This window comes from Periplaneta americana, chromosome 2 (assembly GCF_040183065.1).
Source record: "Periplaneta americana isolate PAMFEO1 chromosome 2, P.americana_PAMFEO1_priV1, whole genome shotgun sequence".
Taxonomy (NCBI): Eukaryota; Metazoa; Arthropoda; class Insecta; order Blattodea; family Blattidae; genus Periplaneta; species Periplaneta americana.
Window position 1 is genome coordinate 79,744,475 of NC_091118.1, and position 26,574 is coordinate 79,771,048.

Genomic DNA, 26,574 nt, shown 5'->3' on the forward strand with positions numbered 1-26,574 from the left:
ACAACAGCACAGGCAGCTAATAATTTCCTAGAAGACAAAGTACTAGAAACAGAGAAATTGTTGGCCTTTATTCCAAACATAGAGTTACTTCCATCGGTGTAATACGAGGAGTCGAGACTTCAATTTCTATTGAAGAGATACAAAAGGACATAAATAGTTCGGAAAAGGTATACAAAATAGAACGTTTTTATAGAAAGATGTATGTAGGGGAAGAGGTGAAATATATTCCAACTCAAACAGTGAAGATTACTTTTGAAGCACAAAAATTACCTTGGTATATTACGTTATACTTTGTTAGATACGAGGTAGAGAAATATAGATTTCCTGTTCTACAATGCAAAAATTGCCAGAGGTATGGGCATCACGAAAAACAGTGCAGAGGACAATCCAGATGTGTGAAGTGTGGAGAAAATCATACCTTGACTGATTGTTCAAGTTCAAAATTGCGATGTTATAATTGTTCCTTGGATCACTTAGAGACATATGATTGCCTTGCAATTCTTTTAACCGATATTACACTAGCCAGAAATAGAGGGGAGATTACGGACTTAATTTGCCTAGATTTAAAAGCGGCTTATGATAATATATGCACTTGGTATTTATTTCAGCAAATGGAAAAGATTGGAATACCGTCCCCGATAATCTGCATAATAGGGAAACTCCTTTCGAATAGACTTGTAACAATTAAATCCCATTTAGAGGATACAGAACCGAGGGAGGTGAATACTGGAATACCCCAGGGATCTGTCTTGAGTCCTTTACTTTTTACTTTAGCCTTACAACCTCTTGAAAAAATTCTCACAACACACGTACGAACTGTCATGTACGCCGATGATATCTTAATTTATAAATCAGATAAGTCTTCGCAGAGGCTAGCTTTCGCAATTGGAACAGCAATAAGAGATATGGAAAAATGGTCTTACACTTCTGGACTTTCCATAAATCCTACAAAAAGCTCCCACATCAGATTTAATTGGACGAGAAACATCACCGAAGAAAGATATCAAGTAGATAAAGAGGTCATTCCTTACAAAACGTCGGTTAAAATCTTGGGCTTAATAGTCGATTCGAAGCTTTCATTTACTACGCATATTCAAAACATAAAATCCCAAATCCTTCCTAGATTAAATATAATTACATGCTTAACCAATACATGGTGGGGAGCAGATCCCGGGTTATTGCTATTAATAAACAAGACATATATTAGACCAATTATGGAATATGCATGCTTCGCTTTCGCTAGTACTAGTAAACGTAATATATCCGAATTGGATACACTTCAAAATACAGCTCTTAGAATAGCTTTAGGCTTAATGAAAACAACGCCGATTAAATCGGTCTTGCATACGGCTGCAATATCCCCAATTTTACACCGTTTTCAATTCCTAACAGATAAGTTTGTAATTAAGAGAACGGCAAAAATTTCTCATATCCTACTTCCAAAATTAAAATTACTAGGCCGATTGGCTCGAAATAGTCGCAGACTTTTCCTTAATACTCCATTGGTTAAGAGTTATCAGCAGGTTGAAATATTTGTGCCTAATATTTAAAAAAACAAAACACATCCCAGTTATACTATTCCGTATTTGGCATCATTCTATAAGATTCCTATTCATTTAAATTTTCTTAATATAGAACATCCAATAACACAGAATAACTCAGCATTATATAACTCTCTATTCCAGGAGAAATTGTCTGCATTCATTGATTACGATCACATTTATACAGACGGATCCAAACAACATTCAGGAGCTGGTGCTGCGTTCTGGATTCCCAGCCAAAATTATTATGAGATATATAAGCTCCCGAGTGAGACCTATTTTCTTAGCAGAAGTAATGGCTATTAGACAGGCTATTTGATATTACATTAGTGGAAATAATCGTAGACCGAACAACAAACTAATTATCTTTACAGACTCATTGTCCTTAACATTGGATCTATATACATTAAAATCGAACAAAGATAACTGGTACCTTAATAATCAGGGAACGGATTTATATGGACTAAAAATATATGAAATATGTAAATATATATGTAGTTATTTTTACCAAAATATGGAATTAAATATGGATTTTTACCAAAATATGGAATTAAATATGGACTTAAAATTATAAAAAAATGACTATGTACGTTAAATATTGGTACATTTTAATCAAACTAAACAAAAAATATAATGGACGTACCTTATCTTCCAATGTAGTTTCAACAAAACACAATTTTTATTGTCTGTTACCATAACAATAGGTTACAAACATTTCTTTCAAGTGCTGAAAAGTGAATCTTCTTCTATTGTCTCTGAGGATAGATTTATACTGACTAAAAGAGCGTTCGACGTCACAAGAAGTAACTGGTACATAATTCAATTTCACAATGTCTGCTGGGGATAAGTCCAAGTTAATCTTCACTGTTGATTCACCACTCATCACAGCAACAACCTTTTGTAGTTCTTCATATCCAGGGTTTTTTGAAAGTACAGTGTCCACCTTAGCTCTTACTGCATCTGCAACTTTACCTCTACCACGATTCAGTTGTTCCACAGTACTATTTATAATTTCAAAACTTTCAGATAGTGAAAGGTGCCTATTTTGGAGACTTTTGAGCGTTTTTATGATGCATGAAAATGTATGCTGAATGTGAGCTAAGTCATTCTTCACACTTATGTCACAGGTAACTGTTTTCGCAGTATCAATTGAGACTGCATCTTCAGAGTCCAATGCAAGGAGAACATTGTTAATAGAGTCTATATGTTCGGCATAATATTCAACTGCTTCTAGCCATGTACCCCATCTAGTTAAAATTGGCTTTGGTGGCAATGGAATTTCAGGGTACATTTCTTTCAACACGTTAACTCTACTGGGAGCTTTGAGAAATACTTTTTTCACTGATGAAATCAACAAATCTACTTTAGGGAAATTGTCTCTGACCACTTCTGCCACACGATGAAATGCATGCGCCACACAAGTAAAATGAGTCAATTTAGGATATACAACAGATAATGCTTGTCCAGCTTTGACCATATAAGGGGCAGCATCGCTAATAAAGAATAACACATTATCGTACATAATACCCTTTGGCCACAGGATACCCATAGCTTCGTTGAACAGTTTAACTATAGTTTTGTTATTGCACTTTTCTAGAACATCACAATGTAAAAGAATTCGTTCAGAATATTGTTCACTTAACAAACCGATAACTACATTACCAACAAGTCTACCTTCTTTGTCGGGAGTCTCATCAATGGAAACCCAAATTGAACTATCTTTAATTTCATCTCTTATCTTCTGTATTGTCTCATCGTAGATGGATGGAGCATACGTCTTCCTAAGTGTTGACTCATCCGGGATTGTATGTTGAGTATATTTTTCAAGGAATTCCCTGAAGACCTTATTCTTTAGTTTGTAGAGAGGAATATCAGCAGAGATGAGAGAACGGCACAGGTCGATGTTAAACTCAGATCTTACATTCGATGTTGTTGGTTGTGTTAAAAACAATTGTCTCTGCTTGGAATTTAGTTGTTTGTTGGCCTGATGTTTACTAGTTGTAATGTGTTGTTGCACCAGGAACTTTTGTGTAGATGATACTGCACACTGACACAAATTACAAAATAATATTTTATTGTCAGTTGATAAACCATCTTCTTTAAATTCTGAAATGTAACTTGTTAGTTTTGATTTTAAATTGACTGAATGACGTACTTTTGGCATATTTACCGTCTTTATAGTATGATTTACAAAACTGAACCTATGTGTACTCTGACTGGCATTTAACTGTTGAGCTGCACAACTGAAGTCTGTTAAAAATTTTAAATTAAATTAATACAGTTTTGTAACTTACTTTCCCATTGTTGATAGGACTGCTAATTTTCAAATAACTCTGATGTCAAAGGGATTACTGAACATGTGTTTAAATCTCTATTGTTGAAATGTATTTTTAAAAGTTAATGGAATTTTGTTTTGTTTTATTGTTAAACCTAATATAATATGGACTGTTTTATATGAAATATGGAAAATATATGGAAATTAACGAAAATATGTACTAAACTCTAAAATATGGAAAAATATGGAAAATAAAAGTAGGATTTTTCAACCCTACACATTGTGAAACATAAAGATAATGCAAAATATAAATTATATTAGCTTTATAAGTAAATATGTATTTACATATAAATCCTTTCCCTGCTTATCACTTAATTCTGACTTTTAACCTCTTTATCTTCCCAAATAACTTATCCTTATATACTAGCCAGCCTACCGTAGTTGTTCAAAGTGTATACTATTTGCAAACTTTATAAAATGTTTTACATAACTTTTCACTAATTTTGTCTTGTCCACAGGCCACTTCCCACCACATTTATGTATAGACTGGATTAGTGTTTCTCTTTCCTTTCCTAATTTCGTGCAGTCATAAATAATATGATCCACTGTCTGATCCCCATCCCCACAGACATATGTCGCACTATTCTTGATTTTAAAGCGATGAAAATATGCGTTGAGTCTGTGGATGCAATTATTTCAGCTTTTTCTGTTGGTAAATAAACCGGCCCATTTGGTCCAAGTATGGGATGATTATCGGAATTCCTGTTATGAATTAGGCGTTTAGTTATGTTCCAAATTTTGTTGTCTTTTTCAGCAATGGAGATATCTCGTTCAAAAGTTGCGATACGTAGGTCTAATAATTTATTGTGAATATAGTTCTTTAGGAAATTAAATTGTGCTATGTCGCATCTTCGATGGAATTTATTTTTTAAACGTTTGGCCTTTCGCTTTCTTCTTAATAGTTCAATTAATTCCGGGAATTCTGAAGGTATATTAGGACTAGCTATTGTTGCCTGCGAAGTTATATGTGCCTGTCTGATGGTATTAGTTAAGGTTTTACATGCCGTTTCTAGTTCTTCCTCAGTGTTGATTTCTACGTTACCTGGAACAGAATTTTCAAGGATATTTCTGTATTTTCTCCAGTTGACAGTGGTTGGTGGTCTCACATTGTATGGCAGTTCAGGTGGTTTCAAATCAACTATTGCTAGCACCGGATTGTGATCAGAGTTTAATTCATTTATAGTGGTTATATAATTTATAGGTGCATCAGATTTATGTAGGAATACATCTAAGGCATCAGGTTGGCAGTTGACGCGTGGGGGATAGTGTGTGGAAGTTTGCTATTACCAGTGTCTTGCCTGCCGCTTGGGCGCTAGTGTCGCGAATGTTGGCAAAAAAAGTGTTGAAGTTGCGCGACTGTAAGTATTAGACTGTGGTATAAACGATATGCGAATAGGGACAGCTTATGCGAAGTTTTACCGTCAGATGGCAGGAGCGTTCCATGCGGCGCAACATCTAGGGCTATGTTTTGCCATATGCTACAGTTGATTACGTTTTCCCGCTTGTTGGTTTCCTGTGCGTGTCAAAATTATATTTACAATTATTTTGTATAATCTAGTATAATTTAATATATATAATTCAATTTTTTCTTACCTCATAATTTAATTTAATTTACAATAAATAATAACGTAAACCTGTATAATATTGAGCGATTCCCCGAGATGGTTGGGGAAATCTGCAGTATGCAGAATATATACACGAGTAAATTGAATGTTCACGAACCTAAACGAGAACTTTGAGAATAATATGCACGAATAAAAAAATAGGAAATATGTCAAAAGTGAATATTGCCCTCTTTAATAATTAGTATTTAAGAACCGTACGCTAAAAACAGGATATGCAGCCACCAATGTGTTTTTTTTATAGGGAAGAGACTATCGAGATTGAATTCCTTGTATTTTTTCTGTACTTGCAGAAAGATCAAATGCAATTTTTAATAGGATGATATGATGACACGATTAGTAGTGTGTTTTGTAGGTTAAGGACATGCGGTTTTGAATACTGTGTGTGATGATTTTGAAAATCTGAACTTAATAATAGGGTACATAATAATAATTAGGGTACAGTACATTAAAAACATTATTCATGAAATGGATTTCACTAGGGATCGTCCTGGATAATAAACATTCCAGTTTATCGAGAGTTTACTGCAGGCGTAACATTCGGAAACTCCTGCAACTACTGCATATAATCTAAGCTAACATAGCTCGCTGTCGAGGTTGCATATGTTTTTATTAATTTTTCTTTTTCCTCTTCCAAAATGAAACTATAGTCAACCATTCCTTACTTGAAGTAGTTACTTTTATTTAATAGCTAACACTTTCGAGGCCCAATTTTATTACTTATATTTTTATAGGTTTAAAGCATATATTCAATATATTTCAGGACCTGATTGAAGACAAAAAGCTTTCCCTGGTTTTTACATATAGGAACATAACAAAAATTTGCCGTTTTTAGTTCTTTTTAAGGGTATTTAATATACTAATACACTACGTATATCCCCAATGTTTATATACCGAAAAACAAATGCACACGCAAAGCGCATCCCTCATAGTACACGTGCGCTATCTGTTGGTGCTAGTTCAGGATATCCCTATTGTACAGTTCTACCATCTAAAATATCATTTTCTTGTTTTTTTCAAACATTGAGCTCTATAATGTTGAGATCACTGGTTTCAAAAGAAGTCAAATATACTACCAAATATAGTAACATAATAACATTAACTCAGAACAATATATTTTTAACACATATTTATTTAAAATTTATTTTTATTTTTTTGAAAAGTATCTTTGATTCACAAATACATTTAAATTTATATGTTAGTTATAGTTTTTGATAGCTCTCAGAGCCGGAAGTTTACGAGTACACGTCAGGTTTTCGAAGTGTATGTGTGTGTGTTTGTACTATTGCTATGCTCTGTTGAATTTAAGTTGGGTTCGAGTTCATTACAAAAATGATTATATACAACACTATACTCATAATCTAAAATGAAGTTTCATGTCTGTTGCATATATTGGACGTTACTTTTCCTGTCATTCATTTCAAGGTAATTTACTAATTATTTTCTTCAAACGTTCAGTTATATTTCAAAGTTTGAATTTGAATGTTTCAAATTAATGAGTTTCTAATACAAACAGTTCTTGCTGGTAGTTAATAGTTGGTTTTGTATTTTTAGTTGTCTGCTCTTTATATTGGTGGCAACAGAAGGTGGTGTAGGTGAATCTTCTGTTAAAGTTCTTAGCGACAATGGTACATTTAATAGTGAAATTTCAGTCAAAAGTACAGGAACATTGGATATTCGTGAAGACCAGCAAAAAGATGAGATTGCCGATATCAATGAAAACGAGAAGGATCAAAACCACGAAAAATTTGAACAGACTCAGCAGGTAAATCTCTACAGTTCATATAAGAGATTATAATTATATACAGTCTAGTTATGTTTAATTACTAGACTACCAAGTCAAAATCGTTTGCCCATTTGAACTAGCATTTGTGTTAGTTAATGTTACTTCTGAGTTCTTGATTTGTAGAAGGTTAGAAAACTTATCGATACTTCTTCTCTGTGTTCCCTTTTGTTAAAAGCTAAAACCAGTAGAAGGATTAGAAGCGAATTGTAACTGTTGAACAATGTCCCTTTCTAGTGAGAATTATGTTATGAAATGAAGTGTGTTTTTGATTCTCGTGAATTTAATTTGTTGTTATTTTAACTCCCGTCATAGAAACATGAAAATGTGGCGGAAATTCATTCAAGTTTTGAAGAGGTGGTTTCATCAAGTAATGTTAATGGTCAGCAGCCCGATGATGCAGTATCATATATTATTTCACCGGAACCAATATCAGATATCACCACCGAGTAAGTTATATTATTTTTATAATTATTAATCGTCTTGTTGTGGAGCATGTGTATTTTTCAACAGTAAATGTGTGGGTCTCATGTCGTATAATTTGTTAGAATTATATTTTGCCTCAAATTTATTATCAACACGGGTCCATTCGGTGTCACAAATAACATAATGTACCGATATCTTACGCCTTGCCACATTACACTGTTGAACAGTACAGTGCTGTCGTTTTTAGCCTATGTTTTGTAAATTACATTTTCCGGTACGTTTCTTAAAGAGACACCTTTCAGTTCAGTGTTGTCTTGAAAAGAGTTGCGTATGGTATTTTATTATACTACATATACAATTAGTCATGTAGCTATTAAGATTTATTAATTAAGGGATGTGCAGTGGTGCAGTTTTCAGGTTATGTTAGTGGAGTGAATGTTATGGTGTCCCCAATGTTTTAATATGTTTTTACAGCGTATTTTTAACAGTGGAAAAAGTATTGCATGAATTCTCGGCGTTCCTCAAGAAGTTGATTCATAAACGAAATTTAAGGGAGGATTATGTACATCTAGAAACTGTACAGAATTATTTCTGTTTTTTTTTTTTTTTTTTTTTTTTTTTTTTTTTTTTGCAGGCCTGTTGTCTGTTTTAGATACAATTGTGTGAATATTCGTTAGGAGTCCGTTGGAAGTGGCTGTAGGAAACTCTAAATTGACCCAATTGGGTTCTCAATATAGGCTATAAGAGGTATTCTATCTTGTAGGCAATTTATCGTTTATTTCCAGTTTAACTTATCGTATAAAAGATTAGTGTGCACCTTTAGGCCTACAATTGCGAGTAAACGTGCTATTTTCCCACGTATAAGTTATTTTTGATTAAATGAATTTTAACTAAGTGCAATGTATATATTGAATTTATATTCCTATATTTCAACCCCGACTTCATTGATTGCCACTTTTATCGGGTGGTCAGTCTGCGAGTTTAGTTAATGGAACATAAGTTATGTGATTGTCTGTAATCTCTTCAAATAGCCTATCTGACCTGCCGAAAACAGTACTTAATACGTACGGTGGTAAAAGTTTTATTTAGGCCTAAGTTATGGTTCGATTATTGATTATGTTTATAAAAAAGAAGAGATAGAGATCAGTATTTTGATCTTGTGCACCACAGCCTTCAATAGATATCAGTTTTGTTTCCCCTGCCTTAACCTGGAGACAGCCTAACATCTGTATAGGCAGTGACACATCTCATCCGACCTGGAATTTGGAGAAAGTTAGGGGGTGATTGTTGAATGGGGTTAAAAGTTTAACGTAACTTATGGTGTGAATAAATCCTGCTTCGCTTTCTGCTGTATGTTCGTTTAAATAACATTTCTTTAATTCAATACCTGCTTTAAGTTGGGTAGTGGTTATGCGTTTGCACAAGTTATTTTACTTAAATATACTTAGGGCTTAAGAGTAAAATTATAAGTGTAGGCCTAAATATTTTATTTGTAGTCAAAATGTAATAAACTTAAGTTTCGTTAGAATGTTTAGGTTTATGTTTAATGTGTCATATTAACGTAAAGTGTGCCTAAACATGACACTTCCTAAGAAAAATATAGTTATTCACTCGAATGGCGTGAATTGATAGTAAAAATTATGGAAATGTGTGATGATGAGGCAAAGCACAAGTGTCTTACTCATTTAATTGCTCAAGTCACTAAGCAAAGGTATATTACATTGTTGCAGTAAAGCAAATTAGAAAATAGGGTAATTGTGTATTAAGCATCTGCCAGGCCATCTTCCTGTGGTAGAGGTTCAGGGTACATACATCCGGATTTACAAACATAGAGACAAAATTCAAAATTCTGCTCTTAAAGCTCTAAATCAACTACATGAATGGAATACATCAAATTTGATGACACTCAATTTAAGCAAAAATAACTACCAAATATTTTCACTTGGTAAAAAAGAACGAGAATTCAATATCCAATACAATGGTCAACACCTTCCTAGGACTTATGAATCCAAATATTTTGGAGTTATTTTCGATAGTAAGTTAACATGGAGCAACCATTTGAAATACATTTCTGAAAAAGATCGTAAAAGACTCTTCCTTCTAAAAAGACTAGCAGGAAAGAAATGGGGATGCTCTAGAAATACTTTGAACACTACATACAAAATGTTTATACAGCCAGTGCTGACATACTGTGGAGAAATTTTAATTACTTCACCTTTCATAAACGAAATAGAATATGTTCAAAACCAAGCTCTCAGGCTCATTACTGGTGGAATCAAAACAACGCCAATAGATTCTATGAGATTCCTCACTAATATTAACAGCATCTAACTGACAATAGAAGAAAAAGCACTGATTCAATATGAAAAATTTATCAGATTACCAGAAACAATTGGCATTCATACATTCCTCTCTGTAGATTAAAAACTCAAAAAAGTTTCATATCCATTGTTCAAGAATTAAAACAGAAAATCAATATCCCGAATTTAAAAGAAAACTTACAAATTAAACCAAACCCTTTAACTCTATTAAATATAGAGTATAATCTAAATTTAACAGAAGAAATACTGAAATCAGAAGTAAACACTGAAATAATGGGTAATTTCATAGAAGACGGGCACTTGGTTGAATATAGTACGTATACCAACTTTTTTATTTCAGAGTTAAATATTAGTGATCTTTTAGTGACTTTTACATGTTAGTTCTAGGTTTTTTATACTAGGTGTCGCCGTGATTTTCTTTTAATTTGATTGGTTATAGTTGTCATTTGTTCTAGAATTTTCGTTAATTTTGAATGGATAATGACGTTATCAGTTGTTCTTGGTTGTTTGACGTGAGTGGTGTTATGTTGTGTCTGATGGCTAAAGCTATTGAAAGTTTGTCATTTTATGATTTTCTTTCGATTTGATTGGTTATAGTTGTAATTTATTCTAGAATTTTCATTAATTTTGAATGGATAATGACGTTGTCAGTTGTTCCTGGTTGTTTGACGTGAGTGATGTTACATTGTAGATTTGTCTGCATTTGTCGAATGCGCATCATCATGCTTACGAAAAGGCACTTTTCAGTGCCAATAATTTATTTTGTGTGCACAAGGTTGGAATTTTGAAGTAAGAGGGAAAGGAAGGAATCCGTGTTCTGAAATTATTGATTAAATTTTGTGTCGATTTTGGTTTAGTTCTTTCGCTGGTGATTAAGGATTGTGTTGAATGTTGAGGAGAAAACTGTTTTTTCTGTGGTTTAAAGAAATTACTTACTGAATTTTCTGTAGATGTTATGGTGTAATAAGTGTTCGAAGATAATTTCATTTAGTGTAAAGACGTGGTTTATTTATGCAAAGTTGACTGTACGACAAAGTGTTGGTTTAGTTCTTTGTTGCTTGTATGGTTTAAGTTTAGATTGCCTTAAAGCCTGCGTCATTTATATTGGAAGTGAAGTGGTTGTCAATGAAGACGTCAATGAGAATTGAATTTTATTTGATAAGGTAATAAATTATTATGTTTTGTTTTGTGTTTTTGTGATTTTTGGGGATAAAGTGCGGACAAAAACTACCAGAAAAGTACTACCAACTATGAAGTTCGAATGCCACGAAACGCCAAAAAAAATCAAAGGTGAAAAATTAAATATATTTTCATTTTTTGGAGGGCTTGTTCTTCTTTAAAAATACGAATATATATTTGATTTTGCGATGTTTGGTGACATTTGGACTTCATAGTTGGCAGAACGGTTTTGGTAGTTTTCGTCAGCCATGTTGGATTTTGGCCGTCTTCTAGGAAATTACCAAATAATGAAACAATTGTCTATAAAGACAATTAATATTAAGAAACCTTCACAAAACTGGCTTCATTTATACACCGATGGATCCTTGATCTCCAGAGAACAAGGTGCCGGTGCAGGTGTTACGTGCTGTCTCTTCTCACTTTATAGATCTCTTGGATATGGAACAACAAGTTTTGATGGAGAAATCATTGCAATAAGTGAAAGTCTCAGGAATCTTCTATGCCACATCAATAAATTTAAGAATGCAGTTATATTGTCAGACTTCAAAGCAGCTATTCTATCAATAGTCTCTAAACACACACCTTCATCTCAAACAGCAGAAATACCGGTAACTAAAATGCTCTCTCATTTAATATCACTCAATAAAAGAATTGTATTCCAATGGATACCATCCCATTGTGGAATCCTGAGAAACGAGAATGCGGATGCTTTAACAAAGAAGAGCAGCACTGCTACTTACAGACCTGTTACTAAATCTATATATTACTCTGTGAAAAGATTTATTAAATCTACATACTTAGACTCCAACAAACAAAATTTGATAACACAATCTCGAGGAAAAAAATGGAACTCTCTGCATCATAATCCACAGTTAATTCCCGATTTATCACGAAAATCGCCTGTAGCTGCATTTAGATTGGCAACAGGCCATGACTGTTCGGCCAAACACCTGCATAGAATTGGAATATATCAGTCTCCTAACTGCCCATTGTGCAACTCAAACCAAGCAATGGATTCGGAATACCTCAAAATCTGTGCTTCATTGGCTGGCCGTGATAATATCTTTGAAAAATATTGGAGTGCAAGTGGTCAAATGACTTTATTGTCAAACGTCTGACATTAGAAAACAACAACAACATTATAAATATATACATATTAAATTAAATCTTCAACATTTTCTTATGATTGTCATATTGTCAGCCTCTTTACACTCTAATTCGAAAGTATATTCCCTGGACCTTCTATTGCGGGAAGATGGTGGTCTGGCCAATGCTTACTACATAATAATAATAATAATAATAATAATAATAATAATAATAATAATAATAATAATAATAATGAAAACAAAATACAGAAGGAAACCGTGTTAGGTAGCACTGATGAAGTCTTTTTACTCCCGGGGAGGAAAAAAAACCTCGGTCACATCATACAGTTCTTTTTGTTGATGACTTCGTTAGGCACGTTATTAAAATGCCATTCATGATTTCTACAGACGCGAAAAGAGAGCACTAGCAGTGGGTAAATTTTTATCTTTTATCAGGAATAAAATTAATTTTCCGTGGAGTGATAGATCATTGAATATAGATTGTTGAAAAGGATGGGTTCTAAATGAAGTGCCAGTCTAAGAGAAAAGTGCTTGTTGAAAGGGCGGATGTTGTTGCTTGGCGCCATCATTACTCGAGGAAGATAGAAGAATTTCATAATACAGTAAGAGTAATTATGTATTTGAACAAGATCTCGGTGGACAACAATTCGACTTTTCAAAAAATACTGGCAATATGCAGTTGAATTCGGCATACACGACAAATCACAGTGTAGGAAAGTTTGTCCTACATGGGGGCAGTAGAAATGGCTCTCTCACCATGGACAAGTGAATCATCTTAGGCCTAATGTTGAAAAAATGGATTAATGAGAAACTACTTCCTAATCTTCCTTCCAGTGCAGTCGTAATAATGGGCAATGTGCTCTGCCACTCTGTTCAAACTGACAAGCTTCCACACAGATATGTGACGAACAATGACATGAAATAATGTCTGAGGCGAAAGGGGATTGAATTTAGTGGGAAACTTCACAAAGTTGAACTTTATGCTTCAATCGAGAATCACAAGCCTCAAGAAAAGACTTTCATAGATAACCACAAACTATCATAATTTGGACACTCCATGTTGAGACTGCCTCCTTACCTGTGTGATCTGTCTCCAATCAAATTGGCATAGGAGAAAATGAAACACATAGTGAGGGAAATAATGTGACAGGGGATTTTCTTTGAAAAGATTGAAAGAACTAACAGAAATAGCTCTAGATGCAGTAACTAAAAAGAACTGGGAGGGTTATTGTCGACCTATTATGAATGTTGAGAGCCAGTATAAATACTGTATGCACACAATATGGTTCCTACAGACAGTGTCATTATTTTATTGAGTGGCAGTAATGAAGACCATAGCAGTAGCAGCACTAGCAGCAGCAGCAATAGTGATGATTAGAGTCGGGCAGACTGCCTCATATTATCGCCCGTTCTCGGTTGCGTAATCACCGCAGTCCCGAGCAGTGCGCGAGTACCTAACGTAGCCAAATGACTCATTGATAGAGAACACGAGATTCTCTTGGTCCCGAGATTACTGATACTAGGTCACTCCCGACAGTCTTGGAGGTCTAGGCGGGACGGTAGTACTGATAAGAAAGCAATATCGCTCGGGCCGTGCTTCTATAGGAAGCATTGGCTTATGCATTTCCCGGTTCTTTAAATATATATCACGTCGTAGCTCCTATAATACTTAATCAATCGCGCTGTAATTTTTTGGATTGATAGCTCAATGTATAAGGAAAGCATAGAAAAACAAATCGAACTGAAAATCTTTTTTGGAAAGTGAAAAAAAAAATAAATAACTTCGATGGAGATTGATCTGTTCAGACTTCACCTCTGGTAAGCGGCAAACTTTTTTGTTTTTCACGTTAGATGGGGGGTCAAAGCGAGAAGAAATGTTGAGAAAGGATGGAAATTACTTTTAAAAGTGATGGCCACTCAAAATCTTAACTGGTTCTCGAATAACGGCGAGTTAACCTGTTAGCGCAGGACTCATGACTCAAACGTTTGTTCCGTAAAATTTGTAAGGAACCCTTCAACGCATGAAAACTCGTTATTGTACGGATAGTATTAATTGGTATTTTAATAAAGGTAGTTGAAAATGAGGCTGTATAGTCCAAGATGGTTTACACTTTATAGTAATTAGGCTATCTTTTATAGCAACTAAATAAAAAAATTGTTTGTAACACAATGATATGAAACATGAAAATATTAAAAGCTGGTTCACAATAAACCAAGAACGGAAACGGCAACGAGAACTAGAACGGAAATATTTTTAAAATAAATGTATTTAAAGGTAAGCATTCACAATTAACTATTCTGAATGCTCACATTTAAATATTGTACATTCATTTTAACATTATTTCCGTTCTCGTTTCCGTTCCCGGTTTATTGTGAACCAGCCTATACTATAGAAAACTACACTTTCTATTGGTGTGCACGTTATAAATTATTGTTACAGAACAATCATTATTGTATTCTAGCCATGTTACAATATAAAATTATATAGGCCTATATGATTTGCAATAATTATCCTATGTTATAGGAACGAGAATAACAAATTAAGAATTAATCAGATTTCTAATACTTGTACCTAATGATAACTTACAAGACAGTAATAAATAATAACCATCATAATAATCCTGATAATCATTAATCTTCATCATCCTAATGATTACGATAATGATGATGATAACAGTAATACTACTAATAATAATGATATAATAATAATAATAATAATAATAATAATAATAATAATAATCGCTGTAGAGTAACGGTTGGCACACCTGACTGTGAAACGATCGGCTTCTGGTTCGAATCTTGGTTGGGACGAGTTATGACTGGTTCACAATAAACCGAGAACGGAAACGACAACGATAACGGAAACATTGTTAAAATAAATACATTTAAATGTGAGCATTCACAATTAACTTTCACGTTCCCGTTTCCGGGCTCCGGCAATCTTCTCGTTAATTGTGAATGTTCACATTTAAATACATTTATTTTAACACTAGCTGTACCTGTGCGCTCCGCTGCACTTATTAGAAATAAATATAAAGTAATTACATAATTAAAATAGAACATTGGGTCCAGGGAACATTCGTGTTTGATAGAAGAATAAATCGTTTAATATGTTACTTAATTTAAATTGTATTTAAATAATTAAAATGCTATCATTTTGGTCCAGAGATCACTCATTTGGTGCAAATATAACTCGTTTAACATTTTTCTAAATTAGTCTTGAATGCATCCTTTAATAAATCACTCCAAATTAATAGAGTTGATTGTGTAAAAATGTAAGAATTCACGATCTCCTATGCACTACTACCATAGAACGAATAAATTTGTTTTTCTTCCTACTAAAAAAATTTAATATTTTGCATATAGCAGTTACGGAACAACGACACTATAATCTGAGGCGGCGGTGGAAATGTATTGTATTGTTATTTTAAAACTCTTTTATATCCTTAAATATCAGTCCTATCAAAATTTTTCCTGGAATAAAACTTATCGAAAATCATTTTTGAAGAAACTTCTGTTATGTAACATTTTTCACGAAAATCAATAATAAGCGAGATATTTCGGTTTATTTAATTCAGGCCCCCTTACAACCGCCCTTTTAAATAAAGTATTTTGAATGCTACATAGCCAAAAATCTAAGTTATAACGAACTTAATTTATATTTCAATTTTCACCGAAATCCGTTCAGCCATTATCGCGTGAAAAGGTAACAAACATCCAGACAGACAGACAGACTTAAATATCAGTCCTATCAAAATTTTGCCTGGAATAAAACTTATCGGAAATCATTTTTAAAGAAATTTTTGTTATGTAACATTTTTCACAAAAATAAATAATAAGCGAGATATTTCGGTTTATTTACTTCAGGCCCCCTTATAACCCCCCCTTTTAAATAAAGTATTTTGAATGCCATATAGCCTAAAATCTAAGTTACAACGAACTTAATTTATGTTGCAATTTTCATCGAAATCCGTTCAGCCATTATCGCGTGGAAAGGTAACAAACATCCAGACAGACAGACAGACATACAAACAAAAATTTCAAAAAAGCGATTTTCGGTTTTAGGATGATTAATTAATTATATATGTTAACACAAATTATTTTTGGAAAAGCGAAAATTACCAGAAAAATTTCGCTTGCGGATTCATTATTAGTATAGATTATTTCTCGTTGTCGTTTCCGTTCCCGGTTTATTGTGAACCAGCCTTTACCTGGCTGAGGTTTCTCGCCTCAACCCATTGAGAGCAAATGCTGGGTAACTTTCGGCGCTGGACCCTGGACTCATTTCGCTGGCATTATCATCTCATTCAGACGCTAGATAGCTATAGCAGTTGATAAAGTGTCGTAAAGTAACTAATTTAATAATAATAATAATAATAATAATAACCCTCTTTTATTCTCTGTTGTTATGATAAAGCAAATATAAATGACACTCAGGAGGAAACGCAGAATAAATATGGGGGGAAATGCCTGTTATTATTCGGTTGAGAAGCTTTTGTCATCCAGCCTGCTCTCAAAAAACTTGAAAGTTAGAATTTATAAAACAGTTATATTACCGGTTGTTCTGTATGGTTGTGAAATTTGGACTCTCACTTTGAGGAACAGAGGTTAAGGGTATTCGAGAATAAGATTCTTAGGAAGATATTTGGGGCTAAGAGGGATGGAGAATGGAGGAAGTTGCACAACGCAGAACTGCACGCATTGTACTATCACCTGACATAATTAGGAATATTAAATTCAGAGATTTGAAATGGGCAGAACATCTAGCATGTATGGGAGAATCCAGAAATGCATATAGAGTGTTAGTTGGATGGCCGGAGGGAAAGGACGTTTGGAGAGGCAGAGACGTAGATGGGAAGATAATATAAAAATGGATATGATGGTAGAGACTGAATTAATCTTGCTCAGGATAGAGACCGATGGCGGGCTTATGTGAGAGTGGCAACGAACCTCCGGGTTCCTTAAAACGCATTTGTAAGTAATTATGATCAATTTGTGAAAGGATCTACTCTATTTCGTAATTCTGTCCTTCCCCTTGCAAAAGTGTTTCCATTTCACATTCAGCATTTTATCAGTTGGGAAACAAAAATATCTTTTGTCAGAGTCTTTGGTCCTTTATAATAATATAAATAAGTATTATTTTATTTCGTCCTTACACAGCGCAATAATTACCCATGCTGATGAATATGCCGTTCCATAACAACGAAACATCCAGATGTGAACGCGCAATATAATAATAATACAGTCGTGTGATATCCATTACTATAGCGTATACAAAACACTAACGAAATGCTGATAGCGAGAAAGTATATCATAGCTCCAACCATAACTTGTTATTGTTTTAGACTAGCTTAGGATTAGGTAACGTCTGAAAGTGCTGCATTATTTTGCTTCTCCAGAAAGGCAATAAATAGTTCATTAAAATAGTGTGACTTCTGTAAGAATGTCGACAATCATAATGTGCTGTATTATTGCATACCACACTGCTGTGCCTTCTTAAATTACTTCATGAACATTAATATTTCAGAAAGAGTCACGAATTACAGTGATGAGCGGCAATTAAGCCCGCAGTCAGTGTACGCATTTCATAACGATAAGTCGGCCGTGCGATAACAGGCCGGGACCCGGTATTCCTCGTTCCCGAGAGTGCCAATCTCGAGAATACGATTCTCGGAACTGGCGTTATCGGCCGGCTAGTCTCGCCTACGAGACGAGCGGGAGTAAGAGGCTGTTTGCCCGACTCTAGTGATGATGATTAAAGAAGTTTCAGTTCTGATTTAGAGTTAGCTACTCCATTATAATGTAGCATGAAATAGGTCATTTAGTCCTGCTTTGAAAAGATAGAACAAGAAGTAGCAGAGTAAATTTTATATATATATATATATATATATATATATATATATATATATATATATATATATATATATATATATTGTAACTTTTATTACAAATCAATAATGTAATTTTATTGTTTCAACAATAATCACTTTCTATGATTGAATGTAAACACTCCCGTCAACAATGGGATTTCCACTCCACACAGTAATACAGTATTCGTTATTGCACTCCACAGACGACAATGACAATTTACTTGGATTATTGAAAACAACACTGTACTGTTAATCTTAACTAATTAGTGATGGGCGAAGTTGTTCTTTTCCCGGAACAGTTCCGACGGTTCCGGTTCCGAAAAAATACTATGTTCCAAATAACAGTTCCGAAATAACAGTCACCAGTGGTGATGAGTCGGAGTCGTTGAGTCGTTCAAACGAACGGTACAGTACCCTCCCTCTTCACCATAGACAAATAACACTATGCAGCTCACACTGGAGCACTCATAGGCATGACTTAGTACACATTCTTATCTATAGATGGCACTGCAATGCACATTCGAATCGATTTTGGAAAATTGCTGTGCATGCGGACAGAACTCAAAAGCTTAATGTTAGTAATTACACAGCTGTTGACTACAAGGACAGAATACAACACTTTGTTTTCGTACATAAAGTTATAAAGACATGGTAGCCAACTAAAAAAAAATAACATAACATTTAAAACATATGGTATGTAATTTCTGTTCTCTCTATTACATAATAAAAAAAAACTTACTTACTTACAAATGGCTTTTAAGGAACCCGAAGGTTCATTGCCGCCCTCACATAAGCCCGCCAGCGGTCCCTATCCTGTGCAAGATTAATCCAGTCTCTATCATCATACCCCACCTCCCTCAAATCCATTTTAATATTATCCTCCCATCTACGTCTCGGCCTCCCTAAAGGTCTTTTTCCCTCCGGTCTCCCAACTAACACTCTATATGCATTTCTGGATTCGCCCATACGTGCTACATGCCTTGCCCATCTCAAACGTCTCGATTTTATGTTCCTAATTATGTCAGGTTAAGAATACAATGCGTGCAGTTAATAAAAAAAAAACAAATCATTAATTTTTATTTTTACTTTTCTTAATGCACAGTTATAATAATAATAATAATAATAATAATAATAATAATAATAATAATAATAATAATACTAATAATAATAATAATAATAAATATTACAATTTCATAAATAAAAAAGATATATATTGGCAGTACTGAAACCTGGAAACCCCGCAGTGGGTTAGTAAAATGTTGGAATCGCATCTTTACCAAAGTGTAATTTAAACTTCGCATTAAATCTCGCTCTCCAAATCAGTACTTATATGGGTAGTTTCCAACAAATAATGCTACAACATTTTTGTCGTTCTTTGATAACAGAGAAGATAGCACAAAAACTTGTGCTTGTCAGACTTAACCTCAACAAACGACATACAGACGTAACTAAACCACTCATTACCATTTACGACTTTAACCTTTGTATAGAATCAGCTGATCAATGAATTAATAATAGTATGCGTACTTTATGACTTTGTAGAATGTTTATAAAACAGAATTAGTCAACTAATGGTGAAATAAACCATAAAGCGGGAATCAATATTACAGATTATTGAATACTTACTATAACATTACAGATGATTGGCCAGTCTTACAAATGTTGATATTAAAGTTCGCGCCACCGCAAGGATTTCAATGTCCATGCGCCCCCCTCCAACCACGTGAGAGTTTCAAGTACAGTGTAACTGCAGCTGTCGTTGGTTCATCGGAACAAGCTCCGACGTTCCGACTGTTATCTCGGAGTCGGAACATACCTTGTGCAGCGCGGTACTGCGAGCCCGCAACAGCTGGGCAAGTGAGCAGCTCGGAGTCGGAACACTGTTATTTCGGAACAGGAGGTTCCGACCTACTGTTCATTTTTGCAACAGTTCCGAGGGAGTCGGAACATACCTTGTGCCACGCCGTACTGCGAGCCCGCAACAGTTGGCAAGTGAGCAGCTCGGAGTCGGAACACTGTTATTTCGGAACAGGAGGTTCCGACCTACTGTTCATTTTTGCAACAGTTCCGAGACCGGAACAGTTCCAAAATAACTGTTGTGTTATTTTTTACCCATCTCTATAACTAATGTTCACAAAGCACTATTTACAAATCAGAACTGTCCGTTCTCAGTTCCCAGTTCGTTTGCTTTGGCTAGTTCTTCTAGCTCAGTCACTCGAGTTCACAGTATCTCGAACCCCAGACCTTCAGAGACAGTCCACTGAACTTCGAACTCAGGTCTCCCAACTGCGATCCACTGCACTCAAACTCAGGACTTCCGGCTCCCACAGTTATAGACACAACTCAAGTCGAACTCCGGTCTCGAAGCTGGCTTCACTGCTACACAAGACTGCCTTGCTGTCCAAAACTAGCAACGACTACAACTAACTAACTCAAGTTCACTTGGGTCTCTTCTTTTATAACCAAACCATAGTTTCGAGAAGCTACGATCTCGCGAACAATCTTCAGATGTCGAGAAGATGGCGCCTATCTAGGCCTCTCTGGATTTCTCCCCTCAGTTACCAGCTGCTTTACTCCCCCCTCTCTGCCGCGGACTAGAGTGCCGTCCTTCCCCTTACGTCGCGCCCCTCGAGACCCGAGCGGCTGCAGCCTTCTTCGCCGCGTTTTCTCGTGCACCCCGCCTTCTGCGGGACGCGTGATCGAGCCTCGACGTGGCTGTCACAATATATTGCTAATGGCGGGTAGTTGACTCATGTCATTCACCTATATGAAACCAGTTATGTAGACCAAGTCGTTACCCAGGGTGTAACATAGGAGGCTGATCTATGCTACACCTGCAATGAGATGAGATGATGATGAAGATTTGTTGGGATGCCACAGGTGAACCGGAGCTCCTAGAGAAAACCTCTATGTTACCGTGACCATGGACTTGCCCAGCACAACCTATAAATCAGGAGCATGCCGAGGATCGAATCTGGGTCCACAGAATTAAAAGTCCAATGCTGTAGCTACTATAGTAAACTATAGCTGATGTATTAGCAAAATCTTTTTAAGTTTCTATTGCCGACTGCATCAGCAGGCTTATGCTGTAGCTGAGGGTTGATGTGATGATTGAATATACTTTTTTTTTTTGTTATTGTGTTGAAGAGAACTTCGACGATGGGAATTTTCTGACTCATCAAAAATGAGATCGTGAATAATGTGACATGTTTAGAGAGAAGTTATTTTAGTTGTTGTGTCGTACATACAGTGAGATGTTATGATTGTATCATTTAATTAACATTTTTTTTTATTTTGTGAGTATAATACGTAGATTAAGATTTGAATGAATGAAAACAGGAAGAAAGGAGGAAGTAGGCCTATTAATTAAAAGTTACATGATGACTGTCGCATCCTTTCAAGGGCTCTTGAGACTCATATTATCTATAGGCTATGTGAGCTCGTAGCCTAAAAGCCACATGTCTCACATTTTTCACACTGTCCCACAGAAGGAACATGCTCAGGGCTGAGCTTTGTTAATAGCAATAAACGCGAAATATGACTGTGGAATGCACTTAGAAGTATATGCAGATTTTATCATAAATATCACTGATTTATGACAGTAAATTTGTCGCGAATTTTTCAGAAAATCGGCTGTTTTTGCGAAAAACTTAATTTCTGAAATTAACATGAAAAGTGGATTTTTTTATATTGTTTCAAAGAAATATATTGGTTTTGAAGATGTTAGCTACAAGAAAAGAGAGATAATTTTTTTTTTTTAGGAAAATACAGTAACCTGGAATTCTGTTACTCGCTTCAATGGCCTAGAGGACCATTTGTGACTGGGATTTTTCTAATCTCTTTTAAACATTTCAGTTATTTAAGAAACATTAGTTTTGAAGTTGTTACCTGCAAGATTATTGAAAGATATGGAATTCTTTTATTCTCTTTAATGACATACACACGTCCATTGATGGCTGGGTCTTTCTGATCTTTCTGCAGATGAGGTGACCCGAAGGTACACAATTCAAATGAGGTGGAGGCATATCAAAAATGAATGTATAGGTGACATTAAATTTGAGATTGATAGTTTTGTATAGGCTTTTTAAATCACATTTTTATATAAAACTGAGTTAATGTTAAGTAGGGCCTACTTAAACATAAGGCTAATTTACAAAGGATGAGATTATTATTATTATTATTATTATTATTATTATTATTATTATTATTAATAGCTTTATTTCGCCACTAATGTTGCAAATACAATGCCGTGTATAAGATTATTGTTAATTTATTAAGACTGTGTATGACATTGCATGGTAAAAGAAGTCATGAAATTTTCATGATCAATTACTTCGACATTTTAACCGTAAGTACGATATTTTATTTATTTTTCACGAAAAATTTGAATAATGATCACTTGATCACCAAGGCCCTGGACATGGTGTTTGTAAGATTGTCATATTTCTTGAAAACTTTCCTTGCTAACCATATAAATTACTTTTAAAATTGCGAAATAGTCTCATATTTGAAATACGTAGTTAAATGTAATAATTATCTTGTATAACACGTGGTTGCTGTTTGACGGATTCTTTCTTTGACCTTTAAATAACGTATTGATCCATTATACTACTTACATAATGTCATTCGATATTCATTGTCAACGGTATTTTATTGATTACTTTGTAAATACCGTTTATTTGAAGGCCATGTTTCCACTGTCTGCAGTCTTAAATTCTATTTATTGAAAAGCTATTGATTATTATTACTTCAATAAGCCACAATGCATGGTGAAGGAATAGGAAGTGAAACACTAAATTGAGCAGGTTATTGAGTAGCTTGCCATCTTATTCGAGAATTCTTACCAAGTGTGATGAATTTTTAAAGGTTGTAAAATTCTTAACATGGTGTTTTTGGTTAAAGAAAGCAAAACCTTGAACTCCATAGTGTACATTTATGGTTCGTGAAAGGAACCTTGTTTTTTTAATGAGAGAATTCTAGTCTACATTCACAGACTTTTTTCACTCACGTCGAAATTAGATTGATTATTGTCAGTCTTTTTCGTTTGCTGTGATGTGAGTTCCACCATTTGTCCATTTAGTGTCAAGGTCAAATGAAATATGAAAAATTAAACATCATAAGATGGAAGATATTGGATAATGAAATGGTTTGTATATTTTTGTAAATACACATGGCCTACACAAGGGAATTTTAAAAGATGTATTCCTGAATTGGTGTACATGATACTGATTTGATGTCATTATTTGCAGTATGATGAAATGCTGATGATATAAGTTGTGGTTGTAATGACAGAATGGGTTGTTAGAAGGCAACTTTCTCATTTACATTATAAGACATTGAGAAAAGGAAATTGAACTTATATTCTGAATTCATACGTTCTTGTTCACTATTTGTACTGAACAGAATGTAATCTCTTTTTACAACATAGAAAGTAATTTTTTTTAGTAATGTGGTTGTCCGTCCCGTGCCGTGGAGTTATGGTCTAAGGCATCCTGCCTAGGATTCGCATTATGGAATGCGTGCTGGTTCGAGTCCTTATAGGGGAAGAAATTTTCTCGTGAAATTTCGGAGAGTGTATGGGACTGGTGTCCATCCAGCATCGTGATTCACTTGGGGAGCTACGATAGGTAGCAAAATCCAGTTACACAAACCAGCTATAACAACTGGGGGGGGGTTCATCGTACTAACAACACGATACCTCCATTCTGGTTGGATGATCGTCCACCTCTGCTTCGTCATGTGACCGTGAGACCAGCAGCCAGCTGATCGGTCTTGGTCCTTTGTGGGCTGTAGCACCACGGATTATTATTAATATGGTTGACCATTGTGAAACAAAGGCTGTTATATAATCTGAGTACATTTGTCTCTAGATTTTGATAGTCTTCCTGATGTTAATAAATTGTGGTTTATTTAACAACACTCGCATCTGCCGAGGTTATATCAGTGTCTCCGATGTGCTAGAATTTTGTCCCGTAGGAGTCCTTTTACATGCCAGTAAATCTACTGACATGAGCCTGTCGCATTTAAGTACAATGATGTTGAAATCCGCGAAAAGCAAATGTTTATGCTTGTAAAAGTTTGTCTATATCTGCATTACCAGTCTGTGTTGTAACTTAGTTCATGGAATTCACGGCTTTTATAGCTGCCCAGAACAACATGAGCCTTTGCACTTCACTAGTGTTGTCTAGTTGTAATGTTAAGATTCAGTCGCTGTTATGGCAAGTTAAATATTACATGGGCCCTGACAAAATATTGTAGCCAGAAGATGAGACGTATGAACTAAGTCGCGTGAAAAGCATAGGGCTTTTGGGAACATACAATCGCCATAATAAAATAAGATAAATTTATTTCATTTAGGCCTAAGTAAAAATTCGGTGATTCTAGATTATTCCATTTATATTTGTTATTGTTAAATCTAATTACAAGTGACGCGTGTTTTTGCAATTTTTTTTTATAGGAACTTTGTATCGAATCTCATGATTGTCTTCTAACAATCAAATTAGTCATATGGTATTTTGATGTCTAAGGAAGCAGGAAATGATCGTACAAATAAGACGTAATCTATAAAACTGCACTTAACAATTTCGCATAACGGAATGAATTAAAATTGGAAATAATTTTCTTCCACATACATACGAAAATTTTTTTTTATGTAAATTAATTATATTCACTTATGTGCTGACAATCGAGATTTTCCTTAGACAAACAAACATTTTCGATCTTAACTAGATCTGAATGGAAAAAGTAAGCTAACCATTATGAAAATAGAGGAAGAAGTGCTCGCAAAACCTTTGTTGCTATATTATACACACATCACAAAAAGTTTGGAAACATCCTATTTTTCTTAAGAAATTACTGAATGTGACTAATAAAATAATTTAACATTGTTTGAAAACATGCATTTATTTGATAATTTTTATTGAATAAACTCATAAAATTTCATAAAACAACAAAATGAACAAATTGAATAATTTAATGGAGAAACATCACAATTTGAATTTGATATGAATTGATCGTGAAACCACATTTTTTAGATCCTCTCGGGCTTGAATCAATCCAGCAATACGTCTTGGTATGCTGCTAATAAGGTCATCAAGTACCTGTTGATTGAGAAGGTCCCACTCTTCAGCAGCGCCCTCTCAAAGGTCTTGGACAGTCTGTACAGGAGGATTGTGTTGTCGAATGGCAACTTTGAGCTTGTCCCAAGCATGCTCTTTCGGTTTCATATCAGGTGAACATGCTGGCCACTCCATTGTCCTGATTATGAACACGCTCGAGGAACTCGTCCACACGTCTTGCTCAGTGTACCTAGCATTATCGTCTTGAAAAATTAATCCACCGCCAAACTGTCTTTGGAATAACTCAACGATGGTTTTCAGAACCTGGTTACAATACAATTCTGTCGTCATATTATCCTCAACTGGCATCAGATGTGTACATCATCCATGCATGATACCGCCCCAAAACATGATGGAACCTCCACCTTGTTGCTAATATGAAACTGCATGACGAAGTCTTGCAACATTACCCGACTCTCTCCAGATGAGAATTCGTCCTAAATCTGGTTTAAAGCAAATCCTGGTTTCATCCGAGAACAGTACACAGTTCCAGCAATTGATATTCTGGTTTTCATGTTCTCTTGCCCATCTCAATCTTGCAATTTTATGTTGTCTGGTCAACGAAGGTGCTTGGGAAGACGTCCAGCATGCAGATTGACTTCATGAAGGCGGTTTCTGATGGTTTGTGTAGCTATATTTCTTCTAATAATTGGTTGTAGAACCCTTTGAACTTCTGTGGCATTAATTGTAGGCCTCCTCTGAGCCAATAATTGAATGCAGTGATCTTACCCTGCTGTAGTTACTTGTGGCCAACTTTCGCGAGGTCTGTCAGAGACTGATTAAATGTCTTGGTAACGTCTCCAGTTCTTCAATACACCACTAGGAGAAACTCTTAAATGTCAAGCTGTTTCCCGATTTGGCAGGCCTTCTACACATATTGCACTGATGCGCATTCGCGTAAGTGGTGGTAGTCATTACTAATGATTTTAACGATAATTAAAATAGATTTAAAATATTCAACTTTTACAGAACTATTCACACTTATGGATAATGTCACTTATTTCCAATATTTCAAGTTTATTGCCATATTAGTGTCTGTCATTTGTTTTCATTGTTATTGTTTTTTAAAAGAACAATTTATTTATTTACATTAAAAAGATACGAATGTTGATGTTGAATCAGTAACATCGAAAAGATGATAACAATGAATATAAAAACCAAAGAGGAATGTTACCAACATAACACAGAAAATATAAGTACTTTTTGTGATGTGTGTATAGGCATGTGCACGGGTCTGGAAATCGTACTGATGGCGCCTTTAGTGTCTCAGTTC

General features: G+C 34.8%; 1 protein-coding gene across 2 annotated transcripts in view; it reads left to right on the plus strand.

Annotated features, from left to right (window-relative positions):
* The first annotated feature begins 6,754 nt into the window (after window positions 1-6,754).
* LOC138694374 (SUN domain-containing ossification factor) overlaps window positions 6,755-26,574 on the plus strand; it is a 533,809-nt gene continuing 513,989 nt past the window's right edge. The window contains exons 1-3 of one of the 2 annotated variants that reach the window (XM_069818049.1): window positions 6,755-6,923; window positions 7,053-7,263; window positions 7,597-7,730. In XM_069818049.1, the coding sequence (XP_069674150.1) occupies window positions 6,865-6,923; window positions 7,053-7,263; window positions 7,597-7,730 (404 nt within the window). In that variant the 5' untranslated portion in view covers window positions 6,755-6,864. The remainder of the gene's footprint in view (window positions 6,924-7,052; window positions 7,264-7,596; window positions 7,731-26,574) is intronic. The other variant, XM_069818048.1, reaches the window with a different exon arrangement.